General features: G+C 31.9%; 1 protein-coding gene across 1 annotated transcript in view; it reads right to left on the reverse strand.

The window, feature by feature from the left end:
* Positions 1–264: 264 nt before the first annotated feature.
* The window catches only part of CAPZA2 (capping actin protein of muscle Z-line subunit alpha 2), a 71452-nt gene continuing 43781 nt past the window's right edge, over positions 265–27935 (reverse strand). Inside the window, exons 3-10 of the mRNA XM_037836323.1 lie at positions 19951–20002; positions 13050–13113; positions 10048–10254; positions 8383–8462; positions 5743–5821; positions 3910–3981; positions 1579–1641; positions 265–839 (exon numbers count right to left, since the gene is read on the reverse strand). Coding sequence (XP_037692251.1) covers positions 699–839; positions 1579–1641; positions 3910–3981; positions 5743–5821; positions 8383–8462; positions 10048–10254; positions 13050–13113; positions 19951–20002 — 758 coding nt within the window. The 3' untranslated portion in view covers positions 265–698. The remainder of the gene's footprint in view (positions 840–1578; positions 1642–3909; positions 3982–5742; positions 5822–8382; positions 8463–10047; positions 10255–13049; positions 13114–19950; positions 20003–27935) is intronic.

Here is a 27935-nt window from a genome sequence, read left to right on the forward strand (position 1 = left end):
ATTCAAGCTAATTTGCATAACTCACAAGAAAAAAAGCATTAAATGCATTTCTGAAATAAGTATCTTCATTTAATTTCAGAATCTCAAAACAGCATTAGACTTGGCCTTGTTTAAAAAAAGTTTAGTTAAACAACTAAGCTAGCTAAATAACCTCCTTGAAAGGTTTTAAACATGATATAGAAATGCTTTCTCTCTAATCTCAATCTTACATACATGAAAGAGGTGAGGGGGAAAAGGTAGACAATTTCTTTAGCAGCATATATGGCTAAATCCAGTCAACCACCTTAAACCTAGAAAGTCCTTTATTGACCCCATTAAAAAGAGTTGGGCAAATATCAAAAGTTACCCACTTCATAAACCAAAAGACAGCAATTTTAGGGTTACAGTAAGTAAAATAATTTTGAAACACATCAAAAACTTTTAACCATAAGCTAGAGGAATCGTCTATCTCTTCACTGTAAGAAAGGTTTAACAGAAAGTAAGAGATTTAAAACTAAACTGACTTTCAATATTTTTTGAACAAAAGAAATGAAAAATAATGGTTGATTAGCTAAGCCTTGTGCTCTAACCAAACTAATTAATTACAGTGATTTTAAACGGCAACAGTCCATCTGACTGAGCAGCTTGACAGTTCTGAATACTTCTGCAATAATTTTAACGCAAAGACACTAAAATGATCCAGTCATGCAATGTTCATCTTATGCATTCTGCATCTCTTTGCCAATCTTGTAGCTAAGGATCTTGTTCCAATCAATCTTGGTGCGTGTAACTGGCAACTGTCGACGTAAGGCTTTGAAAGTAGTGTCCGACATTGTTTGATAATTCTCACTGATGGCAGTCTATAAAAACAGTAATTAGATTATTTAAGGCAAATAAAAAGAACAGAACAATTCAGAACCACATAGATGTTCTTCAAGAAAATCTTTAGTAGCCTATTCCACTGCTTTTAAACAGTTAAAAAAATTCCAAAATGGTTTTTAAAAGCTGTCAAAAAGCAGTTAACAGAAAAAGCTTATAATTATTTTCAGTAGTTAAACTACTGCAATGAAATTGTAAATTAGATTAATATTTGCATGTCCTCATTTTCGAACTATTTACTATCTCACTCAAAATTTCTGGTTTGGCAAGGGGTGGAAACTTGTCCAAGTCACAAACTAATTGTTTAATTTCAAATAATTGAGAAATTGATAAACAAATACAAAAGTAGAGCACAAAATGTTATCTTAGCAGATTAAACATATTCAAATGGTTAGGAAATGCCTCCTAAATAAAAATGTCCAATCAGAATAGAAGAGCCACTTATAACTTTGACATATTTTAACCAACGTTCAGAAATTGAAGTTGGTTAAAACTGAGTCTTAGTATTTCTAAAATATAAAACCTTACTAAATTTAATTCAGTTGTCACTTTTTTTGGCTAAACGTTCACACGTCTGCCCTTGGACTGAAAAAATAACCAAAAAAGATTACTTATTATAGTGAAAAAAATAAAAAAAATAAGACTTATGACTGAAAATAAAATTTCGGTGTCATGATTCATAAGTGAATATAGATTACATAATACTTTGGAAAATCATACCTGGTATTCATTTTCTGCAGCTTCTACGATCTTTATAAATTCTTTTGCTGTTTGTACCTCATTCTGAATGAATAACAATAACAAACAAACAAAAAAAACCCAAAAGGAAATAAAATAGTTACTTAAAAACTAGGCAAAAATTTTCAAAATTTCACAGAATGAGCCTGGCATCAGTATTTAACTAGTTAAGGAAAGTTACTTCTTAATAATACTCAATGAGAAATTCAATTATAACATTTAACATGCATTCCAAAAGACAACCTTTTTAGGCAAGAAATAGGCATAGATTTCTAATTAATGACTCTCTAAATACTGTTAAATATTTACTGAACATTATTTGCCACAGAAGTAATACATTAAAAAATATTGTTTAAGAAGAATTTTTACCTGTGTTTATTTTCTGAAAAAATTTTTTTAACATTCCAACATATGGATTTTTCCCCTTTTTTCCTAATAGTAAAGTTGAGGGAAATCTAGACTATTTTAAAAATAAAACAGTGTTAATGTAAAACTCCCTAATATTTTACTTTATATATAATGAGGGTGAGTTTTTCTTTTCTCTCTCTGAAAAGAATGAAAACCCTGTAAGATATAGTAGAAAATGTATTCCTAAAAAGCTCAGCACAAACTAGCATATTAGTTAAGTTTAATTACTATGACTCTCTCTCACAACTCCATAGTCCATAATTTTATGGACAAATCTCTCTCAGAAAGAATGTTTGCTCAATGGCAAACTCCCCCCAAAATATAGTACCAAGTACCCATGTTATGCAAATAATATTACATGTATCAACATGATACCCATAACTATGTCAAATATAATGTATCACGGAAAACCAGACATTAGTAAGTTTCTTTTACTGGCAAATTTTTCTGGCAAGGAGAATACTGCTTATCAGAAAAGCAGAGTTCATCTAACTGCCAATGAAAAATTTAAAGAAACAAAACAAAACAAACAATTTCCCCTCTTAGGTAGCATCTGACCTAACATATCCCTACATGTTTCTTAAATGAAATCAAATGCTTTCTTGAATTAAAAATACTTTTTATTTAATATGTATAGTTAATTTTGTATTTTAGCAGGTTATGCTGATGTACACTGATATTTTTAGATACATAACACAAATATTTATGGGAAAATGTCACTGTTAAGGTTATAAAATCCTTTAATGCCCTTGGGGCAAAAAATTCCACAAGGAAAATAGTTACATATGCAATGGAAAGACTGTACAAAGAACTAAGGGGGGAAATAAAACCAAGTTCAAAATTTCTTGAATTTGAAAGCTGAACTTAAGAAGAAACTTCATTAAGTAATAATCCAAATAGCTAGATAAAAGAAAGCATACAATATGGTTTAAAAGTTAGTCACAGGATCATCAAAATACATGTTAGAGCTAAAATTATCAAACTCTTAGAAGAAAACACTGAAGTAAATCTTTGTGACTTTGAGTTAGGCAATGGTTTATACTAATACACCAAAAAGCATAAGCAACAAGAAAAATAAATAAACTGGACTACATCAAAGCTAAAATCTTTTGTGTTGTAAACAATACCAACAAGAAAGTAGAAAGACAATACACAGGACAGGAGAAAATATTTGCAATCCATATATCAGATGAGGAACTTGTATCCAGAATATATAAAAAACAATTAAAACTCATCAATAAAATCAGAAGTAACCCAATTAAGAAATGGGCAAAGGATCTGAATAGACATGTTTCCAAAGAAGGTACATAAATGCCAATAAGCACAAGAAAAGAAGCTCAATATCAGTAGCCACGGGAAAGGTAAATAAATACCACAATGAGATACTACTTCACACCTGCTTGGATGGCTATTATTAAAAACAGAGGCAAGTTTTGGTGAGGATGTGGAGACTGTGGAAAAAGTGGAACCCTCATACACTGCTGATGAGATTAGAAAATGGTTAAACATAGAATTATCATATAACTCAGCAACTCATTTCTACATATATACTCAAAAGAAATTAAAATATGTTCTATGCAAAAGTAGTACATGAATGCTCATAGCAGCACTATTACTAATAGCTATAATATAGAAACAGCCCAAATATCTACCAATTGTTAAATGAATAAATAAAATGTGGTATATCCATACAATGGAATATTATTTGGCAACGAAAGGGAATGAAGCACGATAAAGCTACTACAAGTTAGGTACAGATTTCAAATTAATTAATATCTTTAACCTGCCTAAAAATATTTTAATCTGAAGGAGAAATATTACTTAAAATGTTAATTCCAAAACTGTTCTGGTTTTACAGAAGTACTGAGTTAATGTTTAAATTTTATTTTGGAATTAACTACTTACAGACACTGTTAAGGAATCTTGTATATCTTTATGACTCACTAGCTGAACATTACCATCTTCATAATAATGAACCTATTAGAAAAAGAAATTATAGAAACCACATTATAGGACTCATTAGGATTCTCATGGCTTCAACAATCACATCCATGCAGATGACTGCCAATTTCAGCTCTAGCCCAGACTTTCTCTGCTGAGCTCTAGACCTTTCACACTTCAACAAGACTCCTCCTGCCCTCAAGGCCAAAGGGTAATATGTAGGAGCTCCTGCAATTATCATCCAGGCAAGCCTTCTGTTGACTTGACTGCTGGACACATTTCTACCTTACAGACATTCTGCTGGTAACTAAATTTAAGATGTCCAAAATTAGACTCATGATACTCCCTCCCAAACACTGCTCCTCTTTCTGTGTATTTCCATTAACCATTTAATCTTCCAAATGATGAATTTAATCAACAAATCATTAATTTGAGTGAATGTTAAAAATGCCTACTACAGAAGGTTCTTGGGGATACATGGCTTTTAAAAAGACATAGTTCCTGACCTCATAATTTCAATACAACATGGAAAGCATTCAATATTCCAGACTCTCTCTAAGGGTTAAAAAAAGAGACTTGTACCATTAAATGATCTGAAGTAGGCAAATAACACATGCAGATTTAAATTAAAAAAAAAAATTATCTTTCTGATGGCAATGTGAAAAATGGATTAAGGGATGGGAAAAGGTCTGGCAATTCAACAAAACAAATAACAATTATATGCCAGGCAACATATCAAGTGCTGGAGATACAAAAAACTAGATAATCCCTGCTCTCAGCAAGCTTTGGTCCAACAGGGCCACTGTTTTAGAAAATATTTTAACTATCCAGGTGACAGGTGTTGAGGCCATACTGAAGGAAGGAATAATGTGATGAATAATGGCTATGATTCATCGAGTATTCTGTGTCTGAATCTGTTCTAACCATTTTACTCATTTTCAAATATTCATATAAGCTTTTAAATTCTTGTTGTTTTCTTTCTTTTTAATTGATGAGGAAATAAACAAAAGAGCTTAAGTGATTTCCTTGATGACTTCAAAATCAATGCTCTTAACCTCTATTCTCTAGTCCCTAAGAGAGAGTCACCAAGACATAAAGTAATGGGTTATAAGGCAGGAAATGTATACTGGAGTCACATTATAGAGCAAAAGTGTCTAATTCATCTTTATCCTTTTACAGTTCTCAGCACAGTACTTTTCATGACAGTTTATCAGCAAATTATTTAATAAATAAGCGAACTAAGACAAAAAAATTAGTACTTCCCTTTATCTTATTTAGAAACACATATTCAAATACTTGGTCTTAGCTATCAGATGTTCTTCCACATAACATCTGAATATACATTAAAGGTCAGAGATTTCAATTCTAAGGGGTTTAAGTAAGAAGCCAAATATGAGTATAGAAGATACTTAAAAAACATACATATATAAAATATTTAATATATCTATATATTTAAACACAAATATTAATACTTCACCTAACTCAGAAGACAGAGAGCACAATTCAAATTCACAAGATGCTTGGATGAACAAATTGTATGAAAAGCAGACCAAATGGTAGCATCTAATTTTAGCTGTGTTTTTGCAATCTGTCAGCTATCCTTGCAGATTTTTGATGACTACAGAATCAACTGCAAGGTTAAAAGATGAAATCAGCACTAGTTGTTTTTCTCATTACCCCAAAATAAAGATCTGGAAACAAAATAGTTAAGCAGTACTATGAAAATGTAAACTTATGAATTAGTTGCTTCTCTGGAGTCATCAAAAGATCAGTAAACAAAGACTTTTTATTTCATACCTGAATTTTCAAGATGCCAACCACTTGAGTGGTTGAAGGAGTGATTGTAAACTTCCACTCTGACCTCCAGCGACCATTCCTTAAAAATAAAAACAGCAGCTGTAAATAAGGCAAGGAAAATAATTTGAATACACTTTAAGTTTCAGATTTAAATTTAATACTACAGTAGAATGTTGGACTTTCAATTTTTAATCACTGAAATATTCAAAAGAATTAAAAGATTAAGTTCAGTTGAGTTACATTTAATTTAATTTAATTTTTACCCTATTGAAATAATGGAAGCAACTTCAGAATTTAAAGCTAAGGCTTAAAATACAGTTCAAGACTAAACCACATAGCTAATTCTTGGAGGAAAAGTTTAAGCTTTGTTAATTGGATCACTTATTATTTAGTTAAGAATAAAATGTATTAATGTTCAGATTATCAGAGGGTTTCACAAACACAGGCAATGCAGTTTAACTTATACTGAGTGATACAAAGCACCAAATAATTTTAAAAGAATGGCTTGTAAATGTTATACAACAATCTTTAGGAAGTTTTAATATCCGGGAAAGAAGAGCTATAAATGTCAGACTATTTTCTCTTTTCCAATTCTGGGTTGACAGTTTCCACATAAAAGGCAATCCTCCTCCAAGCCCAAATTATTTTTGGTATACAAATTAGTACATATTCATGGTAGGAAACAGAAATTATAAACAACCTACAAGTATATTATTCATTTTTGTCTTTGAGACAGCAAATTTTAATATATTTTTCTTACAGTCTTTCTTTAGCAACTCTCTTTTTGGCTCTGCATGCTAAAGACATAGTCTGATACACAAATTAATACCTGATAGCTTTTTAAAATACATTTTCTAATAAAATAGTCACAGCACCAATTATACTGGTTTTTGCTATAAAATAATTTCTAGATTCCCTTCAATATTCTTACAGTCTACCCATCATAAACGTCTGTAGAATAGTAGTATTCTCATACCTAAAGTTAACATCTAACATTTGATAACTATTATTAGAACAATGTATATGTTTTACAGAGTAAAAGAAAATTTTATAACATTCCTTGATTTTCAATGACTCATTCAAGATTATCCAAAGAAGTGAGGATGGAAAAAGAATCTAATTCTATTTATTTTGTTTCATGATTCCAAAAGAAATTACAATTTTTATTTTGGTATTAGTAGCAAGCAACTAGTGAGTTCTAAGCATATACGTTACTGATTTATTGTGACAATATGCATATTTTACCACTGATTATAAAAAAAGAACAAAAAAGGCATTCCAAACTAAGTAATGGTACCAATTTGAGGACTATTTAAAAGATCTTTCCAAAGGCTTTACTATAGGAACAGTAAATGACATTCAGTAGATGAAATTTTTCATCAATGGAGTAAACAGACAGCATCTTCTAGTCTTTTAAAAAAGAAAACTACGTTACGCCTCTCTTTTATTAAACCTGTAATTACAAATACGTACTCATTCAACAAACATTTATTAAGTCCCTGATGCTGCTAGATACTGGGGAAACAGTAAAGACCAAGAAGACAAGGTCTCTAGTGAAATCTAAGAAACATCCAAGACCAGAGTCTTGTAATTTTTTCTACCTATCCTTTAGGCAAACTGATATATAATTTTTTGCGTCAAAATAATCATTATGACACATGACATTCAGCCCTTTGGAAAATTATATAAAATTTACATTTTTCAGAAAACAGAAATCATTTTTATTTTTTTTTAACTTTAATACAATATTTATTGTAGCGATTTAAAAGTATTTATTCAGATGTATAAAGTAAATAGTGAAAACAGAAAACTCAAGGACATACATTTCACATGTTAAAGCTCAAAGGAATTATATTTTTGAAAATTAATTAGTATATTCATTAAAGCATCTCCAATATATTTCAAAGTAAAACTGAGAACAATAGTTTTCCTTAAATACAAGTAGTTCAATCTCAACAAGACTGATTTTACCACAGATCTCTGGCACAAAAAGCATAAATTAATAATTTTGTGAAGGTTAATTGCTTTAAGATTCTGGAAGATTAATGCTATAAGTTCCAGGCCTAAAATATATTTATTTTTAGTATATAAATATAAACATATTAGATATATTTTAATATATAAATATAAATATATTTGATATATATTTATAAATATAAACTATACTTATATTATATCCATAAATGTAATTCGGATACCAGTTTTAGGAAACTGCAGCTTATTGTTCAAGTGTATGTTTACAAATGGAATGGACTTTCCAAAGTTCACAAAAGAATCATAGTTCACTTGTTATCACCTCTGTTCCCCTCACCATGTAGGTTTCATTCTGGAACAATCTTTCTCAGAGTGAACACATGGGCCTGCCAGACTGCTCCCAGACAGACATGTTCCCTTAGGATGCTGCTCTCCCAATACTCTTTTCATTGGATGTCAATGGATTCAAGGCAATCTTAAATGATTAGGCTGATTATGGAGCAAATATCTTTCTTACATCAAAAGGCTAAAGTTGTATATTGTGTTTAGACTGCTCTTATTTAGTCACTCACACAGAAACAAGGCATACCCATAATCAAGAAAACATGAACTACAATTAATATAAAACAAAGTCAAATTTCCCCAGTACAAACTATTAGAACTTACCAGAAGTTTTTTGCTTGGAACTGATGGCTTTCTATGCATGCAATAATAGTTTGCTGTCCATCTATTTTTTTCCCATATACCTTATTAGCAAAGAAAAGAGGTATAAGAGTGAATTTTGGACCACAGATTGTCCAACTTTAAACTTTAAACATCTGAAATACTGAAAATTGTATAGCACTTTGGCAGGACTACAAAAAGAACACAAAGTAGTCATCATTCCAATATAGAAGCTAAAAAAGGGGGGGGGGATTCAAATATGTATACTTCATCTTGGATTTTTAATAGTGGACCGGAGCAGAGCTCTCAATTAATAAAGTATAATTTATTGAGTAAAACTAATTGTACTTTAAAATATTCATAAGCATACCAGGTACACCATGCTTTTCATTCCCAAACACATAAGAAACGTAGAGAATTTATCTCAAACATGTAGTTATCAATGTTGCTGTTTCAACAAATAAAAACTGAGCCTGGATTGTGATTATTCTTTTTGTTCACTTCACAATCTTAGGGGTTCCCATTTCTCTAGTCATTTAAAAATGTATCCAAAATTTACATTTTAAAAAGTGCTGGCATGGGATGAGAGATAAGAAACAATCTACTTATAACTACGAAATGTCTTTAAGAGGATGCCTATGATGTATAATAATGTTATTTCACTTCCTGCCTACTGCTTTAAAAGTAGTGAATAATTTACTTCTTTCAAACCCTCTAAGAACAAGGTCTCTGTAACTCTACCTAACCACCTTATTTTCACTGCTCTTCCAAAATAACCCCATCCAACAAGGTTTTAATTCAAATAACTCCTAAGATATTTAAGGTTATGTTGCTATATTTCTCAACTAATTACTGAGAGCTAGATACTTAAGGGGGAACATATGAATTTTTGTCCTAACCCAGTAAACTTCTGAGAATGAAATGGGGGACATCAGATATAAACCAAGATACATGGTGACCTTAGGTTGGAGAGGTAAGAAGCCAGGTCCATAGGGTCTTCTAAAACCATGTTCAGAAGCCTGGACTCTAGCTAAAGTGCAATGAAAAATCTCTGGAGGGTTTCAAGTAGGGGATTTTCATGATCTGATTTGCATTTCAAAAGATCACGCTGGCTATGGAGAAGATGACCATGGAAACACAAATAAACAGGGGACTAAAGGTCTGCCTAGGTACAGTCTTATTGAAAATAAAGGGAAAAAAAGCACTCTTATGTATTTCATTCATCGAAAATACAAAAAATAATTTAAACCAATTAAAGAACCACATTTAAAAGACAAGAAATTTGACTACAAAACACAAGTGCACATGATTCTACTTCCAAATAATTTTATGATTCCTGTAACTAAATAAAAATAAATTTGATCTAAACTTACTGAGATGAGTCATGAACATGAAATTAAAGAATCTCATATCACGTTCTTATAATCAATGTATTAGAATTCTTACATGGATTTAACTTAAGGTACACCCACTTTTCCATTTTGGACTACTATATTTATTTACTTAGAATTTCTTGAAAAAAATTAACATTCTTAGAAATATTTACTTCAAGGGGAAAAAGTAACAAATTGTAAAATGTTAGTTCTATAAGTTACTGTAAATTTCATTTCATAAAAGCATTGTTTCATTTATATAAAACAGAAAAAAAGCTACACATTGATGACTTACAGTACAGACTCCATTTGGGTAATGTTCTTTTACATAAGCTCTCAGAGCAGTTTCTACGGAAGTTCTCCATGATTCAATTGCATTTTCTGCTTCATAGGATCTTGGATCAGTTGCTTCCTTTCTTAAGTGATCAAATTTGAAACAAATTCTGTTTTTGGGATCCAAAAACTTTCCATTTCCCAAGTCGCCATGCTCTGTTATCAATACCTTCAATGACAGAATGAGTTTTGAAAAACAATAAAACAGCAGTTTTTTAATAAACTGATTGGGCAGTTGTTTTTAATAGACTTCTAAATATTTTAAACCTAATTTATTCATTTATGTACATGCATAATTTAAACCACATAAATTTGATCCTATACATTTTTATTTTTTTTTTAATTTCCCCCCTTTTTTCCCTTCAACTCTATTTTAGTAAGGACTTCTCTATTTCCCTGATGTAAATCAAGCTACAACATAGTTATGTATCCTTCTAACTTTTTTATACTCATATAATTCTTCATAGGTAAACATACACATGTCTACATATACACACACAAACAGGATATTTTTGGTCATTATTTTAGAAAAATGGAATGAAAATGTACATACAGACATATACTCTCACACATTTTTCTGAATCTTGCTTTTTTTTTTTAACCATAAAAACATTATGGAAATCACTCAAAGTCAACTGGTATAACTCTCATCATTCTTTCTTTTTTTTTTCCCCACCATTCTTTCTAATGGTTGCACAATATTCCCTGATGTGTGGATATATCATAATTTATTCAGCCATTCCCCTACTGATGGGCCTTCCCTTTATTTCCAGGTTTTTTTTTGGAGGTGTGTGTGTGGGGTAGGTACATTAAAAATGCTGAAATAAGTATTTTTGTACTTACAATTTAACACCATGATGTTTTTATTTCTTTTGAATAAATTCCCAGCGGTGGAGGTAGAGACAGCAGGTAAAGGGTTTATGTATTTGAAAATTTTAATATATAATTAGATTGCTTTCCACAAAAGTAGCTTTGACAATACACATTTCTATGAACAATATATGAGTATGCTTTCCTCCACATCACCACCATCAATAGGCATTACAGAACTTTTAAAATGTGATCAGTATAAAATGTTTACATTACTTTATTAATTACATTTCCTTAATTACTGATAAGATTTAAACCTGTTTTCATGTTTGTTGGTGATTTGCTCTTCTGCATTAGTTATTATTTCTTTATATTTTTCATCTAGATTGTTTTTTTCTTTTTCAATTTATAAGTTCTTTGTTTAAGGTATCTTCTCCATCTACAGCTTAAAAAAGTTCTGTAGTAAAAAATGTCCATCTTTTTTATTTATAGTGACTGGGTTTCCGGTCTTGTTTAAGATAGTCTTCCCTGCCCCTATATTATACATGTAGATGCTTAGATTTTCTCCTAAAATTTTAATCATCTTATAATTTTTTAATCCATTTGAAATTTATTTCTGTATATTGTCTGAGACAGAGGCCCAACTTAACTTTCTTTGTATGGAAACCTGTTGCACAGGAGCTGCAGATGAGAGATGGCCATTGAAAGCAGACTTTTGCTCCAGAGAAGCTAAGAGAGGACAAATTCCCAGGTGCAACTAAGAGTGACATTTTTGAGGAACTGCAGCCTAGAGAGGAACATCCTGGGAGAAAGCCATCTTGAAACCAGAACTTTGGAGCAGACGCCAGTCACGTGCCTTCCCAGCTAACAGAGGTTTTCTGGACACCATTGGCCATCCTCCAGTGAGGTACCTGGGACACTTTGTGGCCTTAAGGCTGTAACTGTGTAACCAAATAAACCCCCTTTATAAAAGTCAATCCACTTCTGGTATTTTGCATCCCGGCAGCATGAGCAAACCGAACAGTATCTTATTTAGTTTAAAAATCTAGTCATTTGTGAGATTAGGCTACAATCTGTTTTATGTCTTTATTAGGTTTTACTAATAAAATTATTCTAAGTTCATAAAATGACTTCGGGAGCTACCCAAAATTTAAAAAAAATTCATTCCTTTGAGCAAGCAAATCTTTCAGGGATTTATCCTAAGAGAATAGCTGTCAATGTCCCCCAAATTCACAAATGTTCAGTACAGCATTGTTTAAAATAGTTTAAAAAAAAAAAAAAAAAAAAAAAAGCAATAAGCCAAAACTTATGAAAAAAAGAAATAAAATAAATTTAGGAAATTAATAAAATGGAACATTACACAGTTATATATAAAATATATAAGCCTGTGTTTCCCTTTCAATTACAAGTCATCTTCTATCTACTCTCACTGTATCCCCTTTAACTACAAGACTATATATTACATATATTGCACACATATTACATATTATATTACGTTTATTACATAATGAATATATGAATATATGCCAAACTCAAAATTAGCCACCAAGAACTTTCTCTTATGTTCTACCAATCAGTTTCTTCCTCAAATTGTTTTATATAAATTGTGCTTCATGCAAGCATAATATAAATTCATAAAATCACCATTCAATTATTAACAACTCTAAACCAAAAAAAAAAAAAACAATGCTAATGATCTTTCATGGCTTTTCTTAGCTTAGCAATTCTAACTTGCATTTTGGAAAGCAAAGATTTAATAATTGCTAAATGCTAAGTTACTTACATGAAGAACTGTGGAATTCCAGAGAGCAAACAAATTATGATGTAAATTTTACTAATATATACTCTAGATTTTGGATTAATAAAGGATTAGTTTTTTTCCCTATGAAAAACAAGAAAGTGATTTAAAGCAATTATTTTCTAAAATCTAAAATGAATTACATCTGACTATTTCTAAAAGGAACTTCTACTAGCTAATATCACTACTGAGCTCAAAAAAATTTAAATTTTTAATTACTTTGCTCAAAAGTAGCTATGATTTAAACAACAATTTTTTTTATCTTTAAACATACCACTTCACAATTCTTGCAAGATACATAAACCATTATAAATGAAACAAAGAATATTTGGATCTTATATTAACATGAAACATACCTGATCTTCATAACCCTCAATTTTTACTGGAGTAAACTGGTCCAAGTTATACTGTGCAAATGCACTAAAGAAAAAAAAGTCAATTACTTCAAATTATACATTTAATGCTTTTTCAGAATAACATTTAACCTGTCAAAATTTTAAATTGTTGCTTCTCCTGTCAAAAAAAAATTTCCTGTATTGCACACAGCAAGATAAATAAAATTATAATTCTCCATTATTGACCTTATATTAGTTATAAATATTATACAGATATGACTAGCTTTAAGACTGATTAATGGTATACAGCTTTCAATGCATAGCAAAGTAAAAGTAAATTAGTAAATATAATTGGCCTTTTCATTCAAGACCCTGAAAGTAAAGGTTAGGTACCTATAACATATATAACCATTCATGTGACTATATATATTCTATACAACATTCCAGGAAACAGACCAGGTGCTATGAGAGCGGCAAAAATAATCAGTTATTTCTTTGGAGCAAAGGCTTATGGTTGAATAGGAAAAATAATAGATACATGTAACCATAACACAAAACAGAAAGTACCACAAAAGAACTACCAATTAAGTACCATGCAGAATATTAAAAAAGAAAAACTGCGTTTTATTGAGGCAAGCGTAAAAAGAGAAGAGAACTGGGGTAATTTTATATGGGAGTGATAACTGAAAAATGGCCTTGAAAAACTGGGTAGGCTCTAGTCTTGAAGAAACAGGAGGCATGCAAAGAAAAATGTATTTGAATGAGTGGAACCAGTATGAGAATACAGAAAAATATTGACAAACATTGTAATTAGCTGGAATAGAGTTTTTGTAGAGAAAGAGAATTTTGAGAAATTAAGATGGAAAGGTAAGATAGGTCCAACATCACAGAAAGCACCAAGCTCAATGCCTGGCATGTAGCAGGTATTTGGTTATGTTTACTGAATTCAACTGAAAGGCCCCAAATGATGAAATAATTATTTTATTTAGGAAGCAAAGCAGAGCCACTAGGAGACTAGTAACTGTAAAAATAAAACAAGGATTAACACTGCCCTCCCCCCTACGTGGGATCAGACGCCCAGGGGACTGAATCTCCCTGGCAACGTGGAATGTGACTCCTGGGAAGGAACGTAGACCCGGCATCGTGGGATGGAGAACATCTTCTTGACCAAAAGAGGGAAGTGAAAGGAAATGAAATAAGCTTCAGTGGCAGAGATTCCAAAAGGAGCTGAGAGGTCACTCTGGCGGGCACTCTTACGCACAATATACACAACCATTTTTATGTTCTAATGAATTGGGGTAGCTGGTGGTGGATACCTGAAACTATCAAACTATAACCCAGAACCCATGAAACTTGAAGACGACTGTATAAAAATGTAGCTTATGAGGGATGACAATGTGATTGGGAAAGCCATAAGGACCACACTCCCCTCTGTCTAGTTTATGGATGGATGAGTAGAAAAATGGGGGAAGGAAACAAACAAACAAACAGACAAAGGTACCCAGTGTTCTTTTTTACTTCAATTGCTCTTTTTCACTTTAATTATTACTCTTGTTATTTTTCTGTGTGTGGTGATGAAGGTGTCAGGGATCGATTTTGGTGAAGAACGCACAACTATGTAATGGTACTGTGAACAATCGAATGTAAGCTTTGTTTTGTATGACTGCATGGTATGTGAATATATCTCAATAAAATGAATTAAAAAAAAGGATTAAATTGCTAGCTGTCAAATTCATGACACTGCATGCTCAAAAAAGATAAGGGTAATATAGAAGTACATGGAGATGGAAAGAAGTAGTTACTCTTGATTTTCTTAATTCATTAAAATGCTCCTTTTCCTAGGAATAGCCTCAATACAACAAGGCAGTTATTAACTTTCAGAAGAGCTTTATCTCAAAACTATGTCTGTAAACTAAATTACTTACAAATTAAGATTCATTTCCCTGTAAAAGCCATATTTAAATGAAAATTTAAATAGTAATTTGGTCCCAGGGTAGACCCAAACCCTTTTATTGCCCAGAATGTCATTTAAACCCCATTCACCCATAACTTGTGGGGTTGGGGAAGAATAGGAAACTTGAACATGAAGTAGGTAAAATTTTACCCTAAATGCTTAAAACAAGTTAAACAGGTGACAACTATACAGTAAAGTGGAAAAGGTACTTACTAATCTAGGAATCAGAATACCTGGGTTTGGTTCCAACCCTGTCATTAGCTAGAATGGGCCCCACTTACTGCATCTATAAAAAGAGGGGTTTGGACTAGACGACTTCCAATGTTCCATTCATTTCAGAAAACTTACTCTACCTACCCACTCATCATCCACTCACCAACCCCTTCATCCATACAAATATTTACTGGGCTCTTATTACTATGCATTAAGCACTCAACAAGACACAGGGAAAACTACGATTTCCCTGTCCTTGTGGAGTTCTGTGGCTCAAGCTTCCATTTCCAAGTCCCCTGCTCCTGTTTTTAGATTTCTACAACCTTTGCTATTATTCACTAAGCTATATTTAATATTTAATATTTTCCATCATGTTTTAGCCATGTCATTTCCTTTACTCACTATTAAAATTTTGTTCATCATTTAACACTCAACTCAAAAACTACCTCTAAACAGAAATTCAATATTTCTTCCTTTGGGTTCCAAGGTCTCTGACATATCTCTATTGTAATACATAGGAAAAAAAATCTCTAAGAGGTTTGTTTATCTCATCATCACAGTAAAGCAGGCATTCAACTGTCCTGAATATTCCAAGGTGTTCTAGAGTTGACAGCACCAACACTTCAGTATGTATAATTTTACTCTAAAAAATACTAAGTTTCTGCCCATTAAAGATGTCTCATTAGAACCACAAAATGGCCCCCAAGATGAAAAATAAAAGAGAGAGTCCGAGGCAGAACTGTTGGTAATAGGGGCACACACTCAATGCAGTTGCTGTTGGCTGGACCACCTAAACACAAAATGGACTTTTCTGGATTGACCTATCTTTCTGGATTGACCCCACCTGGCTCCCTGGGGTGGGATACCCTAACAGGGAAGAAACTGGAGGCAGAAAAGCCTCATAGAAAAAATAGGGGTGGTGGTGGACTGAACTGCTATAAGACAGGATGGGTCCCAGAACAAAAAGTTTAAGGAAAGAGGGACATTGAGGGAGGGAGGGAATTTAAATAAATCATAGGAGCTGGGGAGAAAATTCTGCAGAAAACCAAACAGAACAGATCAAGATTCCTGGAGAAGGAACAGAAGAAAGGAAGCTTTCTTCTCAAAGTGAAACAATTGCACAGAAAATGCAATCTTAAAAGTTGTACCACATATCTAAGGCAAGAATCAAGAAGAGCTGAGAAAATCTGAACAGTTAAACATGGGATCCTCTAAAGGTACAGAATAAGATGGACCAAATATCAAAGAAAAGCTTTAACACAAAGCCAGCCAACAATAAAACCCTAGAAAAGAGAGAGACTGACCTTCAGAGTTAATTTATCAAGATAATAAGATGCCCAGATATCAGTAAAAAATTATAAACCAGACTAAGAAACAGGGAGATATGGCTCAGTCAAGGGAACAAACCAAAACTTCAGAGGAGACTCAGAATTTGGAGCAACTACTCAAAGACGTTCAAACAAATCTCCTTAATTCAGGGAGATGAAGGAAAATATGGATATATAGCTAAAGGATAGTAAGAAGACAATGTGTGAGCATAAGAAAGTATAAAAAGAAACATAACAGAAATTATGGGAATGAAAGACATATAATGGAGATTAAAAATAAACTTAGAGGATTATAGCAGCAGACTTGAACAGGCAGAAGAATCAGCAAACTAGAAGACAGGACAATCAAAATCATACAGTCATAAGAGAAAAGACAAGAAAAAATTGAGCAGTGTCGCAGGGATTTGAGTGACACCATGAAGCACACAAACATATGTGTTACGGGTGTCCCAGAAGAAGAAGAGAAGGAAAAGGGACAGAAAAGGACTATTTGGAGGAAATAATGACCCAAAACTTCCCAACTCTTACGAAAGACATAAATATACATGTTCAAAAAGCACAACATACTTCAAACAGAATAAATCCTAATAGACCTACTCCAAGACACGTACTAACCAGAATGTCAAATGCTAAAGGTTAAAGAGAGAATTCTAAAAGCAGCAAGAGAAAAGTGATTTATCACATACAAGGTATCTTCGATAAGACTCAGTGCTGATTTCTCATTAGAAATCATGGAGGAGAGAAGACAGTGGTATGATATATATTAACTACTGAAAAAGAAAAACTGCCAGCCCCAAATTCTTCATCTGGCTATCCTTCAAAACTGACGAAGAGTTTAAAATATTCACAGATAAACAAATACTTAGGGAGTTAATCAACAAGAGACCTGCCCTACAAGAATTTATAATAAAGGAGTTCTGCAGGTTGAAAGAAAAAGACAGGTGAGAGTGGTTTGGAGTAGTCTGAAGAAATGAAGATCTTCAGTAAGGGTAACCAAAAGGGTAAATGCAGAATCCAGTAATACTGTATCCGCAATATACAACTCTAGTTTTTAATTCCTATAAAAGTCAGAATACAGTTGAACAAGAAAAAGGCATATTTCCTGATAATGGACATGGAATATAAAGAGGTAAAGTGGGATAAAAACACCATAAAGAGGGGAAACAGAAGGATATAGGAGCAAAGAACATGTATGCCATTGAAGCTAAGCTGGTATCTTTTCAAATTAGTACATTACAGACATAGGTTGTATAATATAAACCCCAGGGTAACCACAAAGAAAATATTTAAAAATATATATCGAAACAGAAATGAGAAAGGGATCAATCAGATACATGACAAAAGAACAACTACATGGAAAAGGAGACTGCAATAAAGGAAGAGAGAGACAAAAAAAAGATATGACTGAAAACCAAAGGACAAAATGGCTTAAGTAAGTGCTGTCTTTACAGTAAACACACTGAATGTTAATGGATTAAACTCCCCAATGAAAAGACAAAGACTGACAGAAGGGATAAAAAAAGCATGATCCAACTATATGTTGTTTACAAGAGACTCACCTTAGACCCAAGGCACAAATAAGTTGAAAGTGAAAGAATGGAAAAAGATATTCCATACAAATAGGAACCAAAAAGAGCTATAATAATATTGGACAAAACAGACTTTAAGTAAAAGTCAACCACTGAGAAAAATTCTATTTTTGTACTTCAAAGACCTCTCAGATGTCTACAAAACAAACTTGACTGAATATTTTTGAATACTTAATTTTGAGAAATTTTGTATGAAGAATAGTACTGAAGTTAACAAAAATAATGAACAGGTTCTCTCCTTGTTCATCCAGTTCACATTTACTGATAGTATAACCACATGCAAGAAAATTTGAAGTTTCTCAAGTGAAGTTTTTCACGTTTTTTTCCTCAGGGGTCATACTAGAAAGCATCTTGTTTTATCAATCATTGATTTCCTCAAAGACTCAAGTTTAAAAAAGATAATAATATAATGCATTTCCTATTTCAATGTATGTATCTTTCAAAACACTGACTACAACTGTCCAAAAACTTTGGTTTATAATACGAGAGAAATGCAGATTAAATTAAAATTTCTTCTAGAGTAAGTTCAATTTACTTAAATTCAATGTAACTGTCATCAGATAAGTACTTCTTTGGACACGTAAAGTGTGCAATACTTTCACATATCTTGAGTCAAATGTATAACTATTTCTCTGATCATTACATTTTTATTCTGTTGGAGAAAACTCTTGTCTCTCAATATGTCTAGTTTCTTATTCTCTTAATTTATAAAAATCCACTAATTTTTGCACCTATATGGAACAACCCATACATCTATTCATTTACCAAAAAGTCCTCAGAGTGAAGTTTTATTCTGAAAGTACTGTTGTTAAAAGTTGACAAAGTACCTTTTCTTAGCTTCCAAAAGATAAGATTGCTGTCAATATGCTATATACTATTATAAAGAAAATTACTCTTACTTGAATGCACAAATAATCTCAACAAGGCTTAAAGAATTAGAATTTAGTGGCTATTCACTCAGAAGTTAACCACAGTCAATAGGGGTAAAGTAAACTGACTCTTACAAAGCACTTTAACATAATATTGTAATCTTATAATCTTATATAATATATAATCTGTATATAGCCAGATTTATTTGATAAAGCCTTCAATGTTAGAATGCTGAAAAACAGAATTAGAGAAAATGCCATTAGTCAAGATTTCACATATTGGGTAGGCAAAAATAGCTTGCTGGACAGATACTTAACACTCTTTGTAAAGCACTGTTCAATTTCACCATTTTCAAATGAGTAATGGAGTTGTTTAGCCTAAAATATGGGTCCCTAAATCTTATTCTGGGAGATGGGAGTGAAATCCTAAGACAGCTATGGAAGTCAGGGCTGTGGCCATTGGTCAAAAGACAATGTATTAGGATTTTGAATTGCCTAGTGATTTTGAATCACTCACAAATTCAGTAGACATTTGTTAAATAATACATTAGTCACTTGATGAATAAAACAGATTTCCAACCCTCAAAGATCTCAGAACCTATTAAAGTTACATATAACAAACAGTAACTTCATATAAGAGTTAAAGCAATGGCAATGACAATTCCAAAAATCAGTTTCTACAATACTTTTATCCAACTTTGTAAATATAAAAAAAGTAGTATTAACTGAATATATAAGCCATTGCAAAGCCCACACAAAATGTATAGAAAATCTCATGTTATAATTGTATCTCTATGTTCTTCTATGACCAAAAATATTATACTAGGCTCTTCTAGCCTACACAATTTTATGTATTTCAAACTGACATGCAATATCTACTTCAGGGATTAGTGCTCATAAACCACTTTTAAAACATATTTTCTTTGACCATGTAACTTTAGTTATGATAATGTAATACATGATACTTACTGGGCTGCTCCTTCCCTGAGAAGATTATCATTGTTAAGCAGTAACCGAACATCTGCAAAATAAAAATTAAAAAAATTATGCCTTATATTAATTTTCTATGTTTGAAGAATGTAAGGAATGTAGATTATTTTGGTCATATATTATTAACCCTATCTCCCCACTTAATACAAGCAAGCGCAAAATATCACTCTGATACCCAAAATAACCACAAACACGAATGAATACACACAATATTTAAACAGAGATTTTGATTAGGAAATGGAAGAAAGAATGAAATACATGTTATTTTATATCCTTAATAGTAAATACAGGCAGACTGTAACTCATCTCCACAGAACTAAAGTAGAGACAAGCTACATCAGAAACATGGTGGAGTAAGATCTGCAGAAAAGACTTAGCACTATGCCTCTTAGTTTGGCATTACTATCATCAGTTTAAAATGAATCTGCTCTATACAAAAAGTGATAAACAAGAAACAGCTGTGAACAGACTCCAGCTGGAAGCATTTCTGTCCTTTGGCGCTCAGGTTCAATAGATAAATATATTTAGTTCGGTTATGGATAACTGTTTTACTTGATTTGGTGACTTCACTTTGGATGTTGATTCTTCTTTCCTAATTTTTTAGCCTTAATTATTTGCAGACATTTAGCTAATTAATCATTAAAACATGACTTTTATAGACGAATTTATTGGAAAACCCAAGCACTTTGTAAAACTTAAAAGAAAAAATTATCATAATTTCACCAAAAACCAAACAAAGATAATTACCTTCTAGTCTTGGTGTATTTTCTGTGATCATTTTTCCTAAGCATTCGGTTATTTTACATAACTGCTATCACAGAATACATAAAATAAATGTAACCTAATTTTTTCATTAAATACTTTCTGAAATTTTTACTGTCTTTATATTCATGATTTCATGAATATGCCATCATAGTAATCCATCCAATGTTAAAAAAATTTACTTAACAATTCCACTCTTATAAACATGTATAAGAAAAAAAATTCTTTAGCCTTTAATATAAATGCTGGCTAATATTCTACATTTTAGTTATACCACTAATAAAATAAGTTAATAAAATAAACTTTTAAAATGTACATTTCTTTCATTAATGGGGAAGTTTTCTTCTTAAAGAAAAACAAATTTTCTAAGTACATTTTCCCTTCAGTATGTTGTTGAGCCATGTCTTTTGTCCTTCTCTGGAATCCACATTGACTACATATAATTAACTTTGTATACAGTTTCTTAATTCTGCTTGTAAGTTTCATAATGCTTTTTATTCAAAGATGTGATTTATGAGAGCTGTATTAATCCACCAATATTATCATTCATTTTATCACTCATACAAATTATGGAGTGATAAAACTGTTGTCATTTTAATTAAAATTCTTGCCTACCTCCAAAGTTCTATAAAGAAAGCTTAAAAAAATGCAATATGACAATAGTTAATATAGTTAATATACAAAGAGCTCTTCTTATAATGCAGAAGACAATAAAGAACACACTAATAGAAATACAAGCAAAATATGTAAATATATCTTTTATAGAATTAACCAAGCATCCAGAAAACATATGAAGAAAACTCAAACCTAATAAATTAAAAAAACAAAAATGCCATAAAAACAACTGTTTTCCTTTATTAGATTTTTCAAGCTTAGAACACCTTTCTGGAAGGCAAGTTAGCAATACTGCTTAAAAATTTTAAATATGCAGAGCTTTTTACCAGGCAATGTCAATTCCTTTATCCCCTGAGATAAATGCTGAAATACAAAAAAAAAAAAAAAAAATCCTATGCACAAAATTATGTATAATCTTACAATAACCTAAATATCGCCCATTAAGAAACTGGTAAAACATAACATAGATTATAATTCTTATGTACAGTGTCAAATGGGCAGCCATTAAAAATAATGTAGATATATATTTATCAATATGGAAATACATCCATAATATAACAAACAGGAAGGGGATAATTCAGCATGTGTAGTATCATCATACATATGTAATGCTATATATGTATGTGTCTGATTTGAGAGATGTTGGAAGTATTTCATCCAAACAGTGGAGAACTGGATGGTAGAAATTTGGGTGGTTTTTAGGTTAGATTCTTTTTGGCCTGTAGTAAACTTTAATATTGACCATGAACCATTTTTATAAAAATAATTAAGCTATTTCAAAAGAAAAATATTGCTTATTAAAATATCTCTTTTCAGTAGAAGCGCCAATTTAACAATCTCTTTTGCTAACCACTAAAATGGCACTAATTGACTTTCTAAATTAGCTGATTTTAAACAATGGAAGCATTTGCCTAAATGCTATATAAAAAAAATGGACATTTACAAATTATAGGTATTCCTATCCCACAAAGCACGAGAGGTCGTATTTGATAAATGATTCATTTATCTTCAACATTTAAAATATAATAAATAACTGGTATTGTATGCTGGTGTATCTTTTCTAGTTACAGACGAGAAAAGAATTTAAAGTCTAGTAATATGTGATTCAGTTAACTACTCTGGGAAAATAGTCCATGCTTTTATCAGAAGGAGAAACAGAAAGAGGAGAATTTGAATAAAATAAAATACTACTCTTCAAGAGGGTATTAGGCTGTGGTTCCAAGCCAGGGAACACACCAGAATCACAAGGTGGTAGGTGGAAGGTTAAAAGAAATTACAGGTAGATACAATAGATAAGAGACAGATTTCAGAGTCCCAGCCCCAGACCTACCAAATCAGTCTCTAAAAGTGAAGACCAGAAATCCTTGCTTCAATGGTTCTAATCTAGCCAGTCCAGGAAACAGCATTTGTGAATCACTAAACTTATAAGATTTCATGACTTCCCAATTCTGAAAATTTGTGGCTCTTCTTGAAATCATTCTGACACCAAGGTTATCAATAGAAATAGCAATGAAAACAGTCAAATTCATATAAGATTTCCCTCTCAAATATTTAATTATTTTTAAAATGTAAAAATAAAAGAGCCCTGAGTTAAAATGTATTAATTTTATAAATAACGTCCTATATCCCACTTCTATTCCACAACCTGCTCCCCACTTCAGGCCTATTTAATGGCTCATGCTAACTGCCTAAATTTACTATATATACCTCAATGCAGAACACATACATTCAATGTCAATTTTAAACAAGACTTAAAGAGCACTTTCCAGGACTCACATTCTTTCTAGACCTTCCTGGTTTAAAAAATATGTAGGGCTTTAATTCAGCATAAGAACATTATGTAACTCTAAAACTTTTCTTTATATTAGATCTTATTCTTGGCTTTACAAACAGTACAGGAGTTTTGGGGTTACTGACTTTATTGAAGCCACACCTTTCACAATTTAACTCACATGCCAACTTTTGACCTAAGGAGAAGAGATTATCTTCTTTGATGCCCCAAACCATCAATGTATTAATGTATATTTAGGTTATAGTAGCTGAATATTAAAAACAGCAGTCAGTCCTACAGAGAGCAAAAACAGTTTTGAATTCTTCCCAATTCCACATTTCATTACTTAAGATTCTATAGCTATCTAAAAAGGAAGAATTATTTTAATTTCCAGATATTTTACAATGTAGAATTTTGATGGTTCTTTTAAGGATAGCTTGGTGGTTAAATTTTAGAAAGCGCAGAGAGAAAACAACTGATAAACCAATAATTACATATCCACTGAGACTTTCTTTAAAAAAAGAGAGAGAAATTAAGACATTCCCAGATAAATAAAAGCTAAGAGTTCATTACCACTAGACCTGCCCCACAAGGCATGCTAAAGGGAATTCTAGGAATTCTAGGAAAGGATACTAGACAGTGGGTCACAATAGCATAAAGAAATAAAGATCTCTGATACAGGTAACCATATGGGTAATTATAAATGCCAGTAATATTGCATTGTATTTTTTGGTATGTTATTCTACCCCTTACTTCTTACAGGTGCTAAAATGCAAATACATAAAAAGTAATGATAAATCAATGGTTCTGGACATATGATGTACAAAGATATCATTTGCAACAAGTGCAAAAAAAGGTGGGGGGATGGAGAAAATAGGAACTGTGTATGTGCATGTTATTGAAGTCAAGCTGGTATCAAATCAAATAATTAGCATGTTAAATTTTAACCCATGGTAACCGCAAGGAATATATATGAAAAAACATCCAGAAAGAAATGTGAACAGACTCAATAGGGCACAATATAAAAAAATCAAATAAATATGAAAGTATGCATTAATAAATATGAAAGTAGGCATTAATAAAAAAAACTGTGGGACAAAAATGGTGTAAGATACACAAAGACCAAATAGCAATGGCAGAAGCAAGTCCTCCTTTATCAGTAGTTACTTTAATGTAAATGGCTTAAACTCTCCAGTCAAAAGGCAGAGATTGGTAGAATGGATACAAAAGCATGACCCAAATATATGCTGTTTACTAGACACTCACTTTAAATTATACCTTAAGACATAAGCAGATTGAAAGTGAAATGATGGGAAAAAATATAGCATGCAAGCAGTAACCAAAAGAGGGCTGGGATAGTTATAACAGATAAAATAAACTCTAAGTAAAAAAAAAAAACAAAACTGTTATGAGGGACAAAGACAGTCGAATACTGTTAAAGAGGTCAATTAAAAAAATGATATAACAATTAAAAATATATAGGTATATGCACCTAACAGCAGAACCCAAAAGCATGTGAAGCAAATATTAACAGATTTGAAGGGAAAATTAAGATGGCTCTACATTAATAGTAGGAGACTTGAATACACCACTTTCAATAATGGATGGAACATCTAGAGAGATGATCATAAGGTAATAGAAGACTTGAACGATATCATAAGCCAATTAGACCTTAGACATCTCAGAAATAAATAGAACACAACACCTAACAGCAAACAAAATGCACTTTCTTCTCCAGTGCAAAGGGCTCATTCACCAGGACAGACCATATGCTGGGTCACAAACAAGTCTCAATAAATTAAAAAATACTGAAGTCATACAATGTATACTCTCTAGGCACAATGTAATAATGCTAGAAATCAAGAACAGAGGGGGAAATGGAAAACTCACAAATATATGAAAAGTAAACAATGTACTCATAAACAACCAACACGAATGAGTTAAAGTGGAAAACACAAGGGAAAATTAGAAAATATCTTGAAGTTAATGAAAATGAATATACAACATACAAAAACATATGGGATGTAGCAAAGGTAGTGCTAAGAGGGAAATTTATAGCTTCAAATTCTTACATTAAAAAAAAAAAAAAAAAAAGGAAGTAAACCAGAGACCTAACCTTAAAACTGGAGGAACTAGAGAAAGACAGCAAACTAAACCCAGAGTGAGCAGAAGGAAGGAAATAACAATGATTAGAGAGGAGATAAATGAAAACAGAGAATAAAAAAAAAAGAGAAAAATCAACAAAACCAAAAGTTGGTTCTTTGAAACGATTAATAAGTATCAACAAAATTTGTCACACTGATGAAGAAAAAAAGAGGACACAAAAAATAACTAAAATCTGAAATGAAAGGGGACATTACTACTGACCCCACAGAAATAAAAAGCACTATAAGAAGATACTATGAACTACATGCCAACAAATTAAATTACTTACATGACAGAGAAAAATTCCTAAAAACACATAAACTACCTACACTGGCTCAAGAAGAAATAGATCTCAACAAACCACTAACCAGTAAAGAGATTGAATCAGTCATCAAAAACCTTTCATAAGAAAATCAATTAATGTAATGCGTTACATTAACAGAATGAAAGAAGAAAACCCACATCTGATGCAAAAAAAAGACATCTGACAAAATCCAGCACCCCTTCTTGATAAAAACACTTAGAGCACTAGGAATAGAAGGAAACTCCCCAACATGATAAAAGGCATAAATGAAAACCCCATAGTTAGTATCATACTCAATGGTGAGTCTAAAAGCTTTCCCTCTAAGATCTGGAACAATCGGTATTCAACATTGTACTGGAAGTTCTATGGAAAAAAAAAAAAAAAAAAAAAAAAAAAGGATGCTCTACCTTACATGATATACAAAAATCAACTCAAAATGGATCAGACCTAAATATGACAGCCAGAACTATAAATCTCTGAGAAGAAAATGGAGGGAAGAAGCTTCAGGACCTTATGTTAGGCAATGGTTTCTCAGACTTTATAACCAACAAACGAACAACAAAAGGAAAACGGAAAAATGTGATCTCACCAAAATTATAAACTTTTTCATATTACAGGACTCTATCATGAAACTAAAATGAAAACCTACACAATGGGAGAAAATATTTGGAACCAAATAGCCAATAAGGTTTAATATCCAGAATATATTAAAAAATCCTACAACTCAACAACAAAAAGACAAACAAAACAATTAAAAAATGGGCCAAAGATGTGAACAGACATTTCTTCAAAGAGGAAATACAGATGGCTAAAAAGCACATGAAAAGATGCTCAGCCGCACTAGCTATTAAGGAAATACAAATCAAAACCACAACCTACCAGGATGGCCACTATTAGACAAACAGGAAACCACAAGTGTTGGAGAGGATGTGGTGAAATAGGAACTCTATTCACTGCTGGTGGGAATGTAAAATGGTACAGATGCTGTGGAAGACAGCCTGGTGGTTCTTCAGGAAGCTAGGTATAGAGATGCATTATGACCCAGCAATTCCACTACATGGAATATACCCAGAAGATCTGAAAGCAGGGACACAGACAGACATTTGCACACTGATGTTTATGGCGGCATTATTCACAACTGCCAAAAGATGGGAACAACTCGTGTCCATATACAGATGAATGGATAAATAAAATGTGTTATATATATACATGACAGGATATTATTAAGCAGTAAGAAGGAATGAAGTACTGAAGCATGTGACAACATGGATGAACACTGAGGACATAAAGTTAAGTGGAAGAAGTCAGACAAAAAAGGACAAATATTGCATGATCTCACTGATATGAACTAATTATAATATGTAAACTCATAGACACAAAATACAGAACAGAAGTTACCAGGCTATAGAATGAGGCTAGAGAATGGGGAGTAGTTGCTTAATATGTACAGAATGTTTAACTAGGTTGAACTAAATTGTTTGGAAATGGATAGAAATGACGGCAGCATGTTATTGTGAGAATAATTAATAGTACTGAATGGTGGTGTGACTGTGGTAGAAAGGGGAAATTTAGCGCCATGTATGTCACCAGAAGGAAAGGTGGAAGTTAAAAATGGGAATGTATAACACAGTGAATCTTGTGGTGGACTATGACTGGAATTAAATGTAGAAATATAAAACAATACAAAAATGTTTTTTCATGAACTAGAACAAATGTATGACACTATTACAAGGAGTTAATAATAGAGAGGTATATGGGGGAAAATGTATCTATTGCAAACTATAGACTAGAGTTAACAGTAATATCTTAATATTCTTTCATCAACAGTAACGTATTTACCACACCAACTCTAGGGGTCAACAAAAGGGGAGATAAGAGATACGGGAGGATTGGGGATTTATTTTTTAATTTTTGTTTCTTTTCTGGAGTAATGAAAATGTTCTAAAATTGATCACGGGAATGTATGTACAACTATGTGATAATGTGAAGCACTGACTGTATACTTTGGATGGTTTGTATAGTGTGTGAATATATCTCAACAAAATTGCAACAAACAAACAAACAAAAAACCCTACAACAAAAAGACAACCCAATTAAAAAATGGGCAAAAGACTTGAATAGACATTTCTCTAGAAAAAACACATGAAAACATGCTCAACACCATTAGCTATTAGGAAAATGGAAATCAAAACCACAATGCAATTCTACTTCACACCCACCAGAATAGTTACTATTAAAAAAAAATTACAAATGTTGCAGAGGATATGGAGAAATGAGAACAGTCATTCATTGTTGCGGGGAATGTAAAATGGTGCAGCCACTGTGGAAGACATTTTGGCAATTCCTCATTAAGTTAAATATAGAATT

This window comes from Choloepus didactylus, chromosome 5 (assembly GCF_015220235.1).
Source record: "Choloepus didactylus isolate mChoDid1 chromosome 5, mChoDid1.pri, whole genome shotgun sequence".
Lineage (NCBI taxonomy): Eukaryota > Metazoa > Chordata > Mammalia > Pilosa > Megalonychidae > Choloepus > Choloepus didactylus.